Genomic DNA, 14,396 nt, shown 5'->3' with positions numbered 1-14,396 from the left:
CAACAAAATTTATTGGACACACTCAGGAAATAACGGTCAACACTCATGAGAAATATTAAAATAATGAAATTTAAAAAAAAATTAACCAAAGGAGAACAACACTAAAAAAATATCAAAAAAATTATTAGAAATCAGAATAAGGGAGCTTCTCTTTTGCTTTGGACTCTAGGACAGCTTCTTAAAAAGACTGAAAATATTGTATTTATGTGGGCTTCTGAGTTCTGCCGTCGCCTCAACCGTCTTGCTGGCTTTATTTACTATGAGTCTCTGGATGTGGACGAGCGAGCGCGCCTGCGGAACCCCGCGGTGTGTGTGTGGGGGGGGGGGGCTCCAGGGCGCATGCCCGGGCGGGCGACACCCGGGAGGCTCCTTCCGGCGCGCGCCCCCGTTCCCACTGCGCGCCCCCGTCCGTCCCGACCAGGTCCGCGCCGCCAGGCGGTTGGCTAGAGCGTTGAGAGGAGGAGCGGTGCTCGGGCGACGCGCGTCCCCTCGTGGCGGTGGAGGCGGCTGTTGTGGGGTCTGAGAGGGAGAGGAGTGACTGTCTAAAGAGTTAGAGTCTGGGCTGTGTATCCTGTGCACACAAGGCACGTCCATCTCCAAGGAGATTGAGACTTCTAAAGAAGTCCGTTGTGCTGGGTTTTGAAACAGAGCCTGGGGCTGACACGGGTGTGTTGCAGGTATTGACTGCCCTTCACTAAGGAGACTGAGGGGCGAGATGTCCCGGTGACTTCCCTAGCAAGTGGCGACAGGAGCAACTGTGCGTAAGTAATCCACGTATTCTGGAGGCTGAGGCAGGAGAATAGCAAGTTTGAGGGCAAACAGGGCTACATAGCAAGATCCTGTCTCCAAAAGCAAACAGAAGAAAGGGGCCTTTAGACATTCTTGGGAAAAGTTTTATGATAGGCACGTGTGCAATGTGTGTAGTACGCTTTCCCCTTTTAACCTCCTGATTCTGACCAGTTTGGCTGGTTTGCTTATGACTCCCCCTTCCCTCCCCTGCCGTCTTTATTATTATTATTATTATTATTATTATTATTATTATTATTATTATTATTATTCAGGGTCTTGTCGACCTTTAGACCTGCCTGGCCTTGAACTCACTATGTAGCCAAAGCTGTCCTCAAGTTTAAAGTCCTCTTGCCTCAGCCTACTTAGTCTGTGATTAACATCATGCACCATCCCACATAGCATGACTCCATCTTGACATGGACAATTTTCACAGTTTAGGGGCTAGAGGGAAGAAGGGTTTGGGACCCAGGATCAGCGTTAGTCTTAACCTGATTTGCGGCAAGTCAGTTGACTGCTGTATCTCATCTATAATTAGAAATAATTCTCTATCAGTCTCATGGTTCTGTTTATTTAAAATATTACAGTAGCACAACATAAGCTTAAGCATATTTTTGAGTGCCCTTTACCACACTCATAATGTCTTCACTAATTCCGGATCGTTTCATCAATCCTGCACTTACTAAGCAGTCGCTATCCATTGCCGACTCCCTGCTGTTCCTTTTTCTGTCTGAATTAGCGGAGTCTGGACATTTCATATGAATGGAATCGTATGTTTCGCTTAGCATACTGTTTTCAAGGTCCCCACCCGTTGTAACAGGTGCCATGCATCCTTCCTCACCTTATATGGGCAAATGAGACTCCATTGTGGAGAATCACTACATTGTGTGTATTTGTTCATTAGTTAAATGGACTTTGGGGTTTATGCCAACATCGTGAACATTTGTATATATGTCTTATTTCACATTTACTTACTTAGTGTGTATGCACATGTGTGGAGGCCAGAGGACAACTTGTGGGAGTAAGTTCTCTCCTTCCGCCATGGGGGTCCCTGGCCTCAAACTCAGATCATCAACCTTGACAGCAAGCACCCTCACCTGCTAAGCCATCTCACTGGTCCTGTACATTTTTGAGGGGCGGCGGGGGGGGGGGGGACAGGGTATGGGCACACTTACGTTTTCTAGGAGTGAAATTGGAGAGTCATGTGGAAATTGGACATTTGGCTTTTTGAGAAGCAAGCTACCCATCTGTTTTCCAGTATGGGCCGCCCCATTCCACACCAGTGGGTCAAGGTTCCAGTTTTCTACCTTCTTGGCACACACTGTTTTCTATTTTGTTTTTTATATAGAATGTATAGTGTGTGGCATGTGGAGCAGGAACCCATTGAGCTTGTAATTTTCATTTTTCTGTGAGTAATAATGTGTGGCTCTTTTAGTACACTGGCTGTCTGTAGGGTTTCTTTGTAGAAATGTCTGTAGGACTCATTGCCCGTTATTTGTCTGGGTTGTATGTTGTGGTAGGATTACTCAGTATGTTCAGGATGTGATTTGCCAGTGCCTCCTTCCACTCTTTGTCCCAGAGTGCGTTGTTGTTAATGATGATTCGAGACTTCTGTTGATCCCAAGTGTTTGCTTTTGCCTCCACGTCACGTCACGTCTCTGATCATTTTGTGTATGGCACAAGATTCACGCCCAGTTTCACTCCTTTGCACTGGGATCATTAGCTGAGCACATTTGTTGAAACTTGTGTCTTTTTCCTGGTGAGTGAGCAAGCATGATGTCCATGGTGCATGGAGCGTTTCCCTACTCTGCCTGTGCTTTTCTCAGTTTTGTTCTGTTACAATGATTGACATGCTGCAGATATGTTGATAGTATGAAGTGTGGGACTTCCAACTTGATTCCTTCCAAAAATGGTTTGTCTATGCAGTATTTCTTAGGATTCCATATGAATTTTAGGACCAGCCTGTTCAAGGCAGTTGAGTTGAGCTGAAGATCAACTTGGGAGGCGTTTCTGTCATACAGTGGGTCTTTCAGTCTTCGAATACAGGGCACTCTTTTGTTTCTTTAGGCCCTAGCTTTTTTCTTCTCTTCCCTTCTTTCCTTTTTTTAAAGCCATATTTAGATTTTTTGTGTACAAGTCCTATACTTCCTTAATTTATTTTTACTATTTTACTTTCTGATGCTCTTGTAAATGGAATTGGGTTTTAAAGATTGTTCATCACTAGTGTATAGAAACAAGGATTTTTGTATGGTGATCTTGTTTCCTTCAAGTTGGCCGAGCTTATTAGCTTGATCTAGTACTTTCTTTTGTGGGTTCATTGGGGCTTTTCTGTATGGAATAGTGAGTGTAACATCCCCAAAGAAAGGAAGGTTTATTGTTTTCCTTTACAGTTTCAATGACTTTGGTTTCTTCCCCTTCTTCTCTGTGTCCTGTTCATCTTTCCTCTCTTTTTTTGTCTTCTTTCTTCCCCTGTTCTTCTTGAACTTATTTTTTGTCTGCCCAGGCACTGTAGTTAGCTGAGGGGGAGGGGTGATACAGACAAACGAGGAGGTTATTGGTCAGTCTTTCCTTATTGATTATGATGTATTTGTCATGTTGAGAAACTACATTGCAGTTCTTCATTTGTAGATACGAGGGATAGAATAGCCAGAGGCATCTGAAGAGTCCAGAGCAGAGAGAGAAAGAAGTAGACTGGACATGGCCAGCAGACTGGACCTGGGCACTAAGAAGCAGTAACAGAGAAGAGAGCTAGATAGAGGGAGAGCATGGAACAGAGGAGAGTGTGGGGGGTGGGGAGGAGCAAGGAGAGGAAGACAAAGAGAGGATAGCCAAACTAGCAGGGTTGTAAGGGGAAGGAGGCCCCTGAGCTGGAGAAGTCTAGTGTAGGGGAGGCCCTGAGAAGAGCTAGGTTCTTGTGATGCTGTGGGGAGCCTGGAGGCCAGCATGCTTTGGTATGCTAATAGGCACCACAGACAGCCATTTGTCCCTTCTGCCAGTGTCAAGGGAAGTGGCTCCTTTTGGTAGAGGGGAACCAGCTTCACAAGGCCCTGAGGAAAGCTGGCTTTTGTCTAAATGCTAAAAATTGGGGAAATGGAGCTTCTTTTGGACCTGACCAGATTTTAATAATTTGAATCAGCCGGGTGGTGGTGGTGCCTGCCTTTAATTCCAGCACTCAGGGAAGCAGAGGCAAATGGATCTCTGTGAGTTCAAGGCCAGCCTGGTCTACAGAGTGAGTTCCAGGACAGCCTACCTGGGCTACACAGAGGAACCCTGTCTCTCGAAATCAAAACAAACAACAACAACAATAATAATAATTTGAATCATCTTGTTTTGGTCAGTCAAGAAGTTCTGTCACTTTTCTGAGTTTCTTTTTTATTTTCTTTTTTTTTTGGTTTTTCGAGACAGGGTTTCTCTGTGTAGCTTTGCGCCTTTTCTGGAACTCACTTTGGAGACCAGGCTGGCCTCGAACTCACAGAGATCCGCCTGCCTCTGCCTCCTGAGTGCTGGGATTAAAGGCGTGCGCCACCACCGCCCGGCTTCTTTTTTATTTTCTTGCGTGTATGTTTGTGTGGTGTGTGTGTGCATGTGTGACATGTATTTCTGTAGGTGTGTTCGCATGTGTGTGGGTACAAGTTTATATTGGCATGTGTGTTAAGGACTGAAGTTGATGTGGCTCTCCCTCAATTGCTCTTTCACCTTATTCTTTGAGACAGAGTTTCACAATCAAACTCAGAGCTCACAGATATGGTCAATCTCAATAGCCAGGTTGCTCTAGGAATCCTTACCCTTCCCAGGTACTTTTTCATCTCTGATGGCTCATCTCTCCTGATACCATTTCTTTTTTTCTCCAAAGAGCTTCCTTTACTAATTCTTTCAGATCAAACCTACTAGCTGTGAAGTCTCTTAGTTTTTCCTTCATCTGTGAATGTCTTTATTTCAGACCTTAATTTCTGAAGGATGTTGTTTGAGACTATCCATTTCATGACTAATAGTTTCACCCTCCAGCAGTTAGAAATGTTAGCCAGCTGTGGTGGCACACCTCTGTAGCACCAGTACTTGGGAAATCAGAGGCAGGAGGATCACAAGATTTAGGCTAGCCTGGGCTACATAGCAAGACCCCATCTCAAACAAACAATAAACAAATGCATGTACATTTGTTATGTCCTCTTGCCTCCCTGATTTCTGCTTTGCTACTTTCTGAATGTTTGTTTCCTTAAAGGTATTTTATTTTCTTCTGTTTTCTATCATCCCCCCTTCCTTTCTCCACCCCTTCCCATGTCCTTGCTCCACTCTCTCTTAAATCTTTGGCCTTTATTTAATTATATGTATAAAATATTAAATATATTTACATATCTTTATATATAATATATATTTAACAATATATCAAACATATATGATATATATGTATATATGAACATAACTTACTCGGTTTGTATAATAATGTTACTTGCATGTATATGATTTCAGGGCTGACCATTTGGGCTTAGGGCTCTTCCCTGGGGAAGACTATTTCTCCTGCCCTCCGTATTCTTTTCATTGCCTGTAGTCTAGAGCTAAGACCTTGTGAGCTTTCTTTGACTAGGGTTGAGGCACATGAGATGTCCCTCCTTGTGTCAACATGTCTAGTCATGTCAGCCTTGTTCAGGTTTAGTGTCCTGTCTGATTGATTATGTGTCTGTATGCATATATCTTTGCATTTATCTTTATTTAGTTTTCCTCAGATTCTTGTATTTATATCTTCTCTGGCATTTGGCACTTTGTGATTGGGTTATTTCATTTAGTATAAAATATTCTTCAAGATCCATCCATTGACAAGTATCTGAATTTCCTTCCTGTGCAACCATTCTTTACCAGCCTTGGGGGGATGCACAATCACACTGATTGCCCTGAGTTATACCTGCCAGGGCATGGAGGAGCTACCATTTAAAGAGTCAGAGCTTTGATTCTTGAAGATGAAAATGTTATGAATGGTCGTGTTGGCTGTGGGACAATATGATTGATACCCTTAAACCAAGCACTACAAAACACTCATACTGGCGAATTTCATGCAATATATGTTTTTATCACAATTAAACAAATGTGATGAATAGTCCTCAGTGTCCCCATAGTAGCAATTAACCCCAAGGGCAGAGGGAAGTCCCTGTAAGGTAAGTACTACCATTTCCTGACTTACAGATGATAAGGAGCCATGGGTTAATTATTTTGCTCAGAATTACATGCATGCAGCATGTCGAAGAGTTGCTGTCTGAACTCAGATCCTAGGTTCATAGTTACTATGCCATGCTATCCATGGCTGTGAGGAATGGGTCATGTTGTGAACCAACCAGATGTTTGGTACAGAACATTGTATGTGAAGGCATTAAACAAGCAGGTGTTTAACACTGTAGTTTGTGAGACATGCAGAAGCTTCCCAAATAGTGATATTTTACATTTATATTTTATATCTCCACTGTGAAAATGGATCTGCAGCTTGCTCACACTTATATTGCTATTCTCCAGTGTTTTAATGAATTCATATAAAGGTATGGAAGAGCAGACACGTACCCATTTCAAGGTTTGTTTTGTTTGTTTCTTGTAGTTGTCTTTCCATTGTTAAGTGGAAGTATGGAACAATGAAGCAATAATCCTTTTTCTTGATGACATTTCATATCTTGGCAGGTGACTTTGTGTTACATCTTTGTTTCATAAGCATTGAGCTCTCACTCTTTCTCATAAAATGGTTTCATTGCGCATGAAGCAATTTTCAATCCTCCTGTGGAAAAATTTACTTTTGAAGGTAAGTGGAGGTATTTGTGGGAGCTAGATGGAAAGTCTATAAAGTCAGAGGGGGAGCTAACATCTCCTCTACCACATTTGGTTATAGTTTATTCTCTTGCTTTGGTTCCAAGGCTGGAGCTAGCACTGCTTGTTCTGGAGAGCACCCTGAGACTCAGTAGAGTCAGTAGAATGAAATGAACTATCGAAACGAGTGAGGAGGGCAGTCGGGGGAGCCGTTCTCATTGTAGAATGAAGCAGAATCATGTAGGGCGGTGTCGTGTGTACATACCTACATGCAGGAGCACACACATGCACGTGCTCACGTATTCACTAACACAGTCCTCCTGTTTTATTTTTTGCAGAGGCGGAATGTGGTTGGCTTAGTGGTGGAGATCCTCTTGATATTTCTATTGTTTGCATGGACTCTGACTATGCGCAAAATTACAAAGAAGACATTTACTCAAGCTGTGATTTTCAATCCTATTCCCCTGACATTACCCGAGTTTGTTAATAAAAAGTTTGAATATGAATTGGCTTATGTGCCTTCTGGGAGTGATGCGGCAAGAAATATTACTGAGATGGTGAAAAAGGATTTAAATTTCAACTTTAAAGGTTAGAAATTAAAATACTTGAAGTACTTCTCTGGAGATGTTTTAGTATGATTCAGTAGCCTTCATAAGTCATGCATTACTCTCCTCTAAATAGTTGGTTCAAATGCCTTCATGGCATAATCACTATTGAAATATAATATTTAAAATCAGATGACTGAATTAATTTCTAGTTCTAGAAATATAACTATTCTTTGTTTATAATTATGCTATGGAAAACCTTTTGTGTGTGTGTGTACACACATGTGCATGCATGTGTTTGTGTGTCAGGTGTGGACGTCAGAGGACATTTTGTAGGCACGGTTCTCCTTTCATTGATGCGGTCATGAGGTTGGCATCACGTGCCTTTACCCCATGAGTCCTCTCACCAGTCCTGTGATTATGCATTCTGACCCAAAAGCACATGATTTGTGTCAAGTATTAGGGCAAAGCAGATGTTTTTTGGGGGGCACAGATTTTATTAACATCACTAATTTTCGAAAAATCTGATTTAAGAATGATATATGAGTGATTCTGAAAAGAAAAATAATGTAGAGTCATAGAAGAGACACTCTTTACCAAACGTATTTCTGCATATTAACTTGTTCTTCCCTGACACTGCTGGGAACGTGGCATCTGTGCCTCCAGTCCCATCACGTGGCTCATGTCACTGTAGGTTTATTTTGGTTTATACTTTTAAAGCTATGATATTTCTGGAGTAGTGGTGGCAAGGCAGTGGACTAGAACTCATCTATTTATATTAAATACAGCAATGCTTTTGCAACCCTGTGGATAAAAATGTCATCCAGTTAGGGGCTTGTGAGTCCAAGACCTGGGAGAGCCACCTTGAGGGGACAGTGCCCAGGTAGCAGACTTAGCTGATGTGTTTCTGCCTTCAGAGCTAGAAATTCCCCATATCCTCATGGACTTGGTCGTGTCCTCCTTTGGTAGTCTTGCTGTAAGAACCATCTACTGGGGATTTGGGGTGAAGGGTGCCCACTGCGCCTCCAGTGATGGACCACCTGATCTCAACTCTGGCCACAGACCAAAAATGTCCCCGAGACTCAGGTCTAGGCCCTCTCAGCAGTGATTAGAGACCACCTTTCTGGGCAGGGTGAGGACCCAGCTCAGAGACCTAGATAGAGAAAGGGATTCCTGTGTGAGCCACCCCCGCCCCCACCGTGGTTGAGGGGTGGTTTGACTGTAGACTGAAAAAAGGGACTATGATGGGACTCTGGCCCATCATAGCCATCGACTGAGAGCAGCCTCATTTATAGAACCAGGAAGGTATTTGTCTGAGTCCCTGGGGCACACTTGCCCGCAGTTACACCAGACCCTGAAACTGATGTAAGGTTCGGATAGTTTGCCTCTGTAGTAGACTGAGGTCAGCCCTGCTGGTACACAGGGCACACGAGGAAAAAGGTGCCAGTGGGATCTGCTGACCTCAGTCTTTGCTATGGAATCTGAAGCAGCCCTGCAGCTTGGCTTCAGGGATCCCCATCCATGGACCAGGGAAGTTGGAGCCTTCCCAGAGAACTGGATGGATGAAGCCTGGATCTGTCTGAATGCCTAGTAACAGGCACATTTCCTGCACAGGGTTTTGAGCTTGCTTCTTTGTGGAAATTGATGTACTAATTCTTAAATTCATACAAAATGTGATTCACTATAAGCCAAAATAGTATCAAGAAATACTGAATTTTTGAATACACACACACACACACACACACACACACACACACACACACACTTTTGGTACAAAAGTAGATGTATATATCAGTGTTATAGAATTGAAATTCTAGAAATAAAGATACTGGCATAGTAAATTGATGTTTTGATATTCTTTCAAAACTAAACCATGGAGAAAGAATAGTCTTGAGCTATTTAGAAACAGAATGTTTCTCATACAACAGAATGTTGTTGACTCATTTACTTGAATCTTATGTAAAAATAATTCAAATTGGGCCAAAAATCTAAATATGAGAGCCAAAACTATAAAGCTTTTAGAAGAAAAAAAAAAGGATTGTCTTTACGACCTTGGATTTGGAAAGGGTTTTTTTTTATTTATGACCAGCAAACAAACAAACAAACAAAACAAAAAAAGGAAAAACCATAAAACGCAATAAAAAATACTTCGTTTTCAACAAAATTGAAAATATTTTCCAAAGGAAGCTATCAAGAAAATGAAAGACAGGCTAAAGGTCAAGAGAAAATATTTGCAGATGATATATATGATAGGTTTGTAACAGAATTATAAAACATTCTTAATAACTTAACCATAAGAAGACAAGTGTGCAATTTCTGAAACAACAGAAGGTGTGAGTGAATACTTTGCTGAAGACTGAAGAGGATCTCTAGATGATAAGGAAGTGCATGGGAGGGTGTTCAGGGCAATGTAATGGAAGACACAAGGGGATGCCATTCATAACTGGAACAAAAGGATAACAGCAAGTTGATTAGTGTGTGGAGCAGCTCCAGTGGGAAGGTAAATGTGGCTCTACTTTGAAAATCAGTAGCAGTTTCTCAACTGATACACAGTGACCATGTGTATCACCAGGTATACATGAGGGGCAGCTCACTGAAGTCTACTGAAGGGCAGTCATAGAGGAAAGCATCAGTCACTTAGAAGTTTAGGCAAAGGGAGTAAATTTTTGTTTATATAGAAGGCAAAATTATAATGAATATTTTAAGTTGATGAATAAAATATTGATATAATTTTACAAAACTAGTTATTTTGATGAGTATGTGGTAAGATCCTCTTGGCCCTGATTTGCTTTCCTCTGGTTAATGTTTTGTTGTTGCTGTTTCTGGAGTCAGACTCAGGACTTCCTTGTGCGAGGCCAGCACCCCACAGCTAAGCCACAACCCTAATGTCAGGGGAAGAGGATTAAAAATCATAGCTTGAACAAGTGTCTTCTTTGAAATTCTGCGCATAGTCAAAGCCCACACGCTGACTGAACTCAGCCTCCATGTGATTAGTGGCTATCTGGGCACTTGTTGACTACTGCAAGCCTGTTGACAGATTTTTGTCCGTTTTCTGTTGGGTTGACTTGTTCTCTTCCTTGCTTACAGCTGTGACAGGTGTATTTGTTGGTTATAAGCATTATTTATCCACTTTGGATTCAGTCTGTGACTTGTCTGTTCCCTAAATGGTATCTTGAAGAATAGTGATTTTTAAATGTCATTAAGCCCAATTTCTTGATTTTTTTAAATATCTGTTGCTCTGTCAATGCAAACTCCAGTCAGTGGTTTCCTGTGTGTGTGTGTGTGTGTGTGTGTGAGAGAGAGAGAGAGAGAGGGGGGGGGGGCCTGGAGATTGAACCTAGGGCTTTGCATTGCGTGCTAGGCAAGTGCTCTACCCCTGAATTACAGCCACAGCCCTTTTCTTTTCTAAAGAACATTTAAATCTATTTAAAAATTTCCATTTCCTCCAAAAATCACGAAGACAGCCTTTCCATTATCTTCTGGAAGAAGGGCTGTGTGTGTGTGTGTGTGTGTGTGTGTGTGTGTGTGTGTGTATGTGATTATACACTTATTATGATATATTAGTAATTTATTTTTATTTTATATATATTTTTCATTTGTTTTCCATACTCCAGGTATATATTAGATGGTCTGAGTGTCATTTGTTAAGCGGCACTGTTTGGAATTTTCACTGTTGTGAGGGTTGTTTCTTGGTGCCGAGAATGAGTATTAGACCTTACACATTTATGTGGGCAACTTGGACTTTTCTCTCTACAGTTCGAGGCTTTTCTTCAGAAGAATCTTTTGAGAAATACATTAAGTATGAAAACAAGTCTTCGTATGTGCTGGCTGCTATTGTGTTTGAGCACATGTTCAAAACCAACAATGAACGGTTGCCACTTCAGGTGAGAAAGCCTTATTTAAAGACCTGACGGGGTGTGTGTGTGTGTGTGTGTGTGTGTGTGTGTGTGTCTGTGTGTGTGTCTGTGTGTGTGTCTGTGTGTTTGTCTATATGCATGTGTATGTCTCTCTGTGTGAACACGCTTGTGTGTGTATGTGTATGTATGAGTACTGGTATCCAAGTGTAGAGGTCAGAGGACAATTTTGGTGCTGATCCTTGCCTTCCACCTTGTTTCTGAGACAGGGCCTTTTGTTCACCAACAGGTATATACACCAGGCTAACTGGCCCACAAGAGAATCTGCTTCCATCTCCCCATGGGGTCACTGGAATTACACGTGTGGGTACCACATCTAGCTTTATATGGACTCTGGGTATTTAATACAGGACATCATTCTTATATAGTAGGCACTTTGGTGACTGAGCCATTCTCCTAGTCCTCCTCCCTCTTAATTTCTTCAGTGGTTGCTGTTATTAAGGGATACATTGTTTAGCTTTAAGTTCTAGAATTCTCCCTCCTATTGATTTCTAGTTTCCATGCTATAGCAGCCAGAAACAGTATCCTGTATGGTTTTAATCTTCCGATTTACTGAGACTTGCCTCCTGGCCCAGTGTCCTGCAGAATGTTCCACAGGTGCTTGCTTGTACGGCGGATGAATTGTTGCTATAGGGTGAAGTGCTGTATGTCTATTCTGTTTACTTATTTGTTCAATGTGTTGTTGATATCTAGTGTTTTCTTACTAATTTTCTGACTGAATGATCAGTTCATTGTTGAAAGTGGGATTATTGAAGCCCTCAGTCACAATTGCAATCCAATTTATGACTTTCCTTTAGTGTACTCATGTGCATGTGGACCCATGGATCTTCTGATATGGCCTACATAAGTATTTATGATTATTTTATTCTGTTGACACATCAGTCCATTTATATTATCCAATGTCTAGCTCTTTTTACAATTTTTTGAGGAAGGGCCTCACTATATATTCAAGAATGTCCTTGAACTTCTGATCCTCTTGCTTCTACTTCTCAAGTACAGGGCTACAGGTATGCATCACTATGCACAGTGTTTGCTCTTTTTATAACTTTTGACTTAGATATATCTAAATATAATAAGTATGCTCTTTTCTGGACATGTACCTACAGTGTCTTTTTCTCATCCCTTTATTTTTATTTCTGTATGTTCTTAAAAGGGAGGTGACTCTTAGAGGTAACATAATTTGGGTCTTGCTTTTTTTTTTTTATCTGTTCATATTCTCTGTTTCATTTCTACCATCTTGCTGATGACATTCTAGTGGATTTGTGTGAGTGTATGTGTGTGTATGTAGTATGTAACTGTTTATATGTATGTGCTCCTGTGTGCAAGTACATGCATGTGTGCATGCATATGGAGGTGAGGGGCTGACATTGGATGTCTTCCTCAATTGCTTCTATACCTCAGTTTTTGAGACAGGGTCTCTCACTGAACCCAGAACTTGCTAATTCAGCTAGACTGTCTGGCTTGCAAGTCTTAGGGATCCTCTTGTCTCAGTATCCTCAGTGCTGTGATCAGAGGCACATGCCACCATGCCTAGCTTTTTTTTTTTTCTTGTAAAAGTTTTATTTTATTTTATTTTTTCCCTTTTATTTATCTATTTTTTATTTATTTTACAATACTATTCAGTTCTACATAATAGCCACAGATTCCCTTGTTCTCTCCCTTCCTGCCCCACTCCCCTTCCCCCCAGCCCACCCCCCATTCCCACCGCCTCCAGATCAAGGTCTCCCCCGAGGACTGGGATCGACCTGATAGACTCAGTCCAGGCAGGTCCAGTCCCCTCCTCCCAGATTGAGCCAAGCATCCCTGCATAAGTCCCAGGTTTTAAACAGCTAACTCATGCAACGAGCCCAGGGCCTGGTACCACTGCCTAGATGCCTCCCAAACAGATCAAGCCAATCAACTGTCTCACCTATTCAGAGGGTCTGATCCAGTTGGGGGCCCCTTAGCCTTTGGTTCATAGTTCATGTGTTTCCATTCATTTGGTTATTTGTCCCTGTGCTTTATCCAACCTTGGTTTCAACAATTCTCGCTCATATAGACCCTCCTCTTTCTCACTAATTAGACTGCCAGCATTCCACCAGGGGCCTAGCCGTGGATTTCTGCATCCAGATTCCTCAGTCCTTGGATGGGGTTTATGGCACAACTATTAGGGTGTTTGGCCATCCCATCACCAGAGTAGGTCAGTCCCTGCTGTCTCTCGACCATTGCCACAGTCTTTTGTGGGGGTATCTTTGTGGATTTCTGTGGGCCTCTTTAGCTCTTTGTTTCTTCCTTTTCTCATGTGGTCTTCATTTACCATGGTCTCCTATTCCTTGTTCTCCCTCTCTTTTCTTGATCCAGCTAGGATCTCCCGCTCTCTTTCCCTCGACCCTCGCCATTCATTGCTCCTACTCGTGTCCAGGCTGTTCATGTAGATATCATCCATTTCTCCGTGTCTTTCTTGGGGTCAGCCATTAAAGGCTAGGCTCACAACCAAAATATAGACATGCCTAGCTTTTTATATAGATTTTGGAGATATGAACTCAGTTAATAATGCTTGCGAAACAAGTACTTTACTGACTGGATCATCTCCCCAGCTCCTCTAGGAAATTTTTGAAAAATATTTTTATATTTATTTAATCCCTTTTATGTTTGTGAATGTTTTGTCTGCATGTGTATATATGCACAGCATGTGTACCTGTTGCCCCCAAAAGTCAGAAGAGGGCATCAGACCCCTTAAATTAGAGTTATGGATGGTTGTGAGCTGCCTTGTGGGTACTGATAACTGAACTCAGGTCCTCTACAAGAGTAACAAGCGTTCTTAACCTCAGAGCCATCTTCCCAGGCTCTCTAGTAGTTATTTTTTTTAATGCTCATTCAATAGGCAGAACAAAGGTGGGATTAAAAAATACAGTTACAGTGATGACTATTGTACCCTTATTGCACCTTTACAACTCAAAAGCAAAATGTCATGAAGATGAAAGAGAGAGGATCTATGAAATTTAGATCAGTTTATGTTTCGACTATGGTTATAGCTTGTGTGGCATATTAGTTGTTCTGTGTCATAATGATTCTGTTGTTCTTCTGTTCCCCAAACAAAAACATTTAATTAAAAAACAAAACTTTCCTATCATTGCTAATCTTTGCTTTTCAAGGCTCACTGGTTTAACATGTTTGTATTTGACTCTTGTTCTAGGTAAAATATAATTTGCGTTTTGGTCATCTATATAATCCCAATAATCCCTTAGAGCCATCTGAGAGCCAGGAAGGAAAGGACTGGAACACATCGATTCTCTTCCCATCTGAGCCTTCTCTAGGACCCCGAAGATCTTCTGAAGACGATGGGGGAGACCCTGGTTAGCAGATCCTTAAGTGCACTTACATTATTATT

At 41.8% G+C, this 14,396-nt stretch overlaps 1 protein-coding gene across 1 annotated transcript in view; it reads left to right on the top strand.

Annotated features, from left to right (window-relative positions):
- The first annotated feature begins 409 nt into the window (after positions 1-409).
- Positions 410-14,396, top strand: part of LOC114692172 (ATP-binding cassette sub-family A member 3-like) — a 102,650-nt gene continuing 88,663 nt past the window's right edge. Inside the window, exons 1-5 of the mRNA XM_028867831.2 lie at positions 410-761; positions 6,445-6,562; positions 6,906-7,155; positions 10,869-10,996; positions 14,202-14,361. Of these exons, the coding sequence (XP_028723664.1) occupies positions 6,503-6,562; positions 6,906-7,155; positions 10,869-10,996; positions 14,202-14,361 (598 nt within the window). The 5' untranslated portion in view covers positions 410-761; positions 6,445-6,502. The remainder of the gene's footprint in view (positions 762-6,444; positions 6,563-6,905; positions 7,156-10,868; positions 10,997-14,201; positions 14,362-14,396) is intronic.

Source organism: Peromyscus leucopus, chromosome 1 (assembly GCF_004664715.2).
Source record: "Peromyscus leucopus breed LL Stock chromosome 1, UCI_PerLeu_2.1, whole genome shotgun sequence".
Classification (NCBI taxonomy): domain Eukaryota; kingdom Metazoa; phylum Chordata; class Mammalia; order Rodentia; family Cricetidae; genus Peromyscus; species Peromyscus leucopus.
The sequence above is the reverse complement of the archived record's forward strand: the minus strand, read 5'-3'. Positions and strand labels throughout refer to the sequence as shown.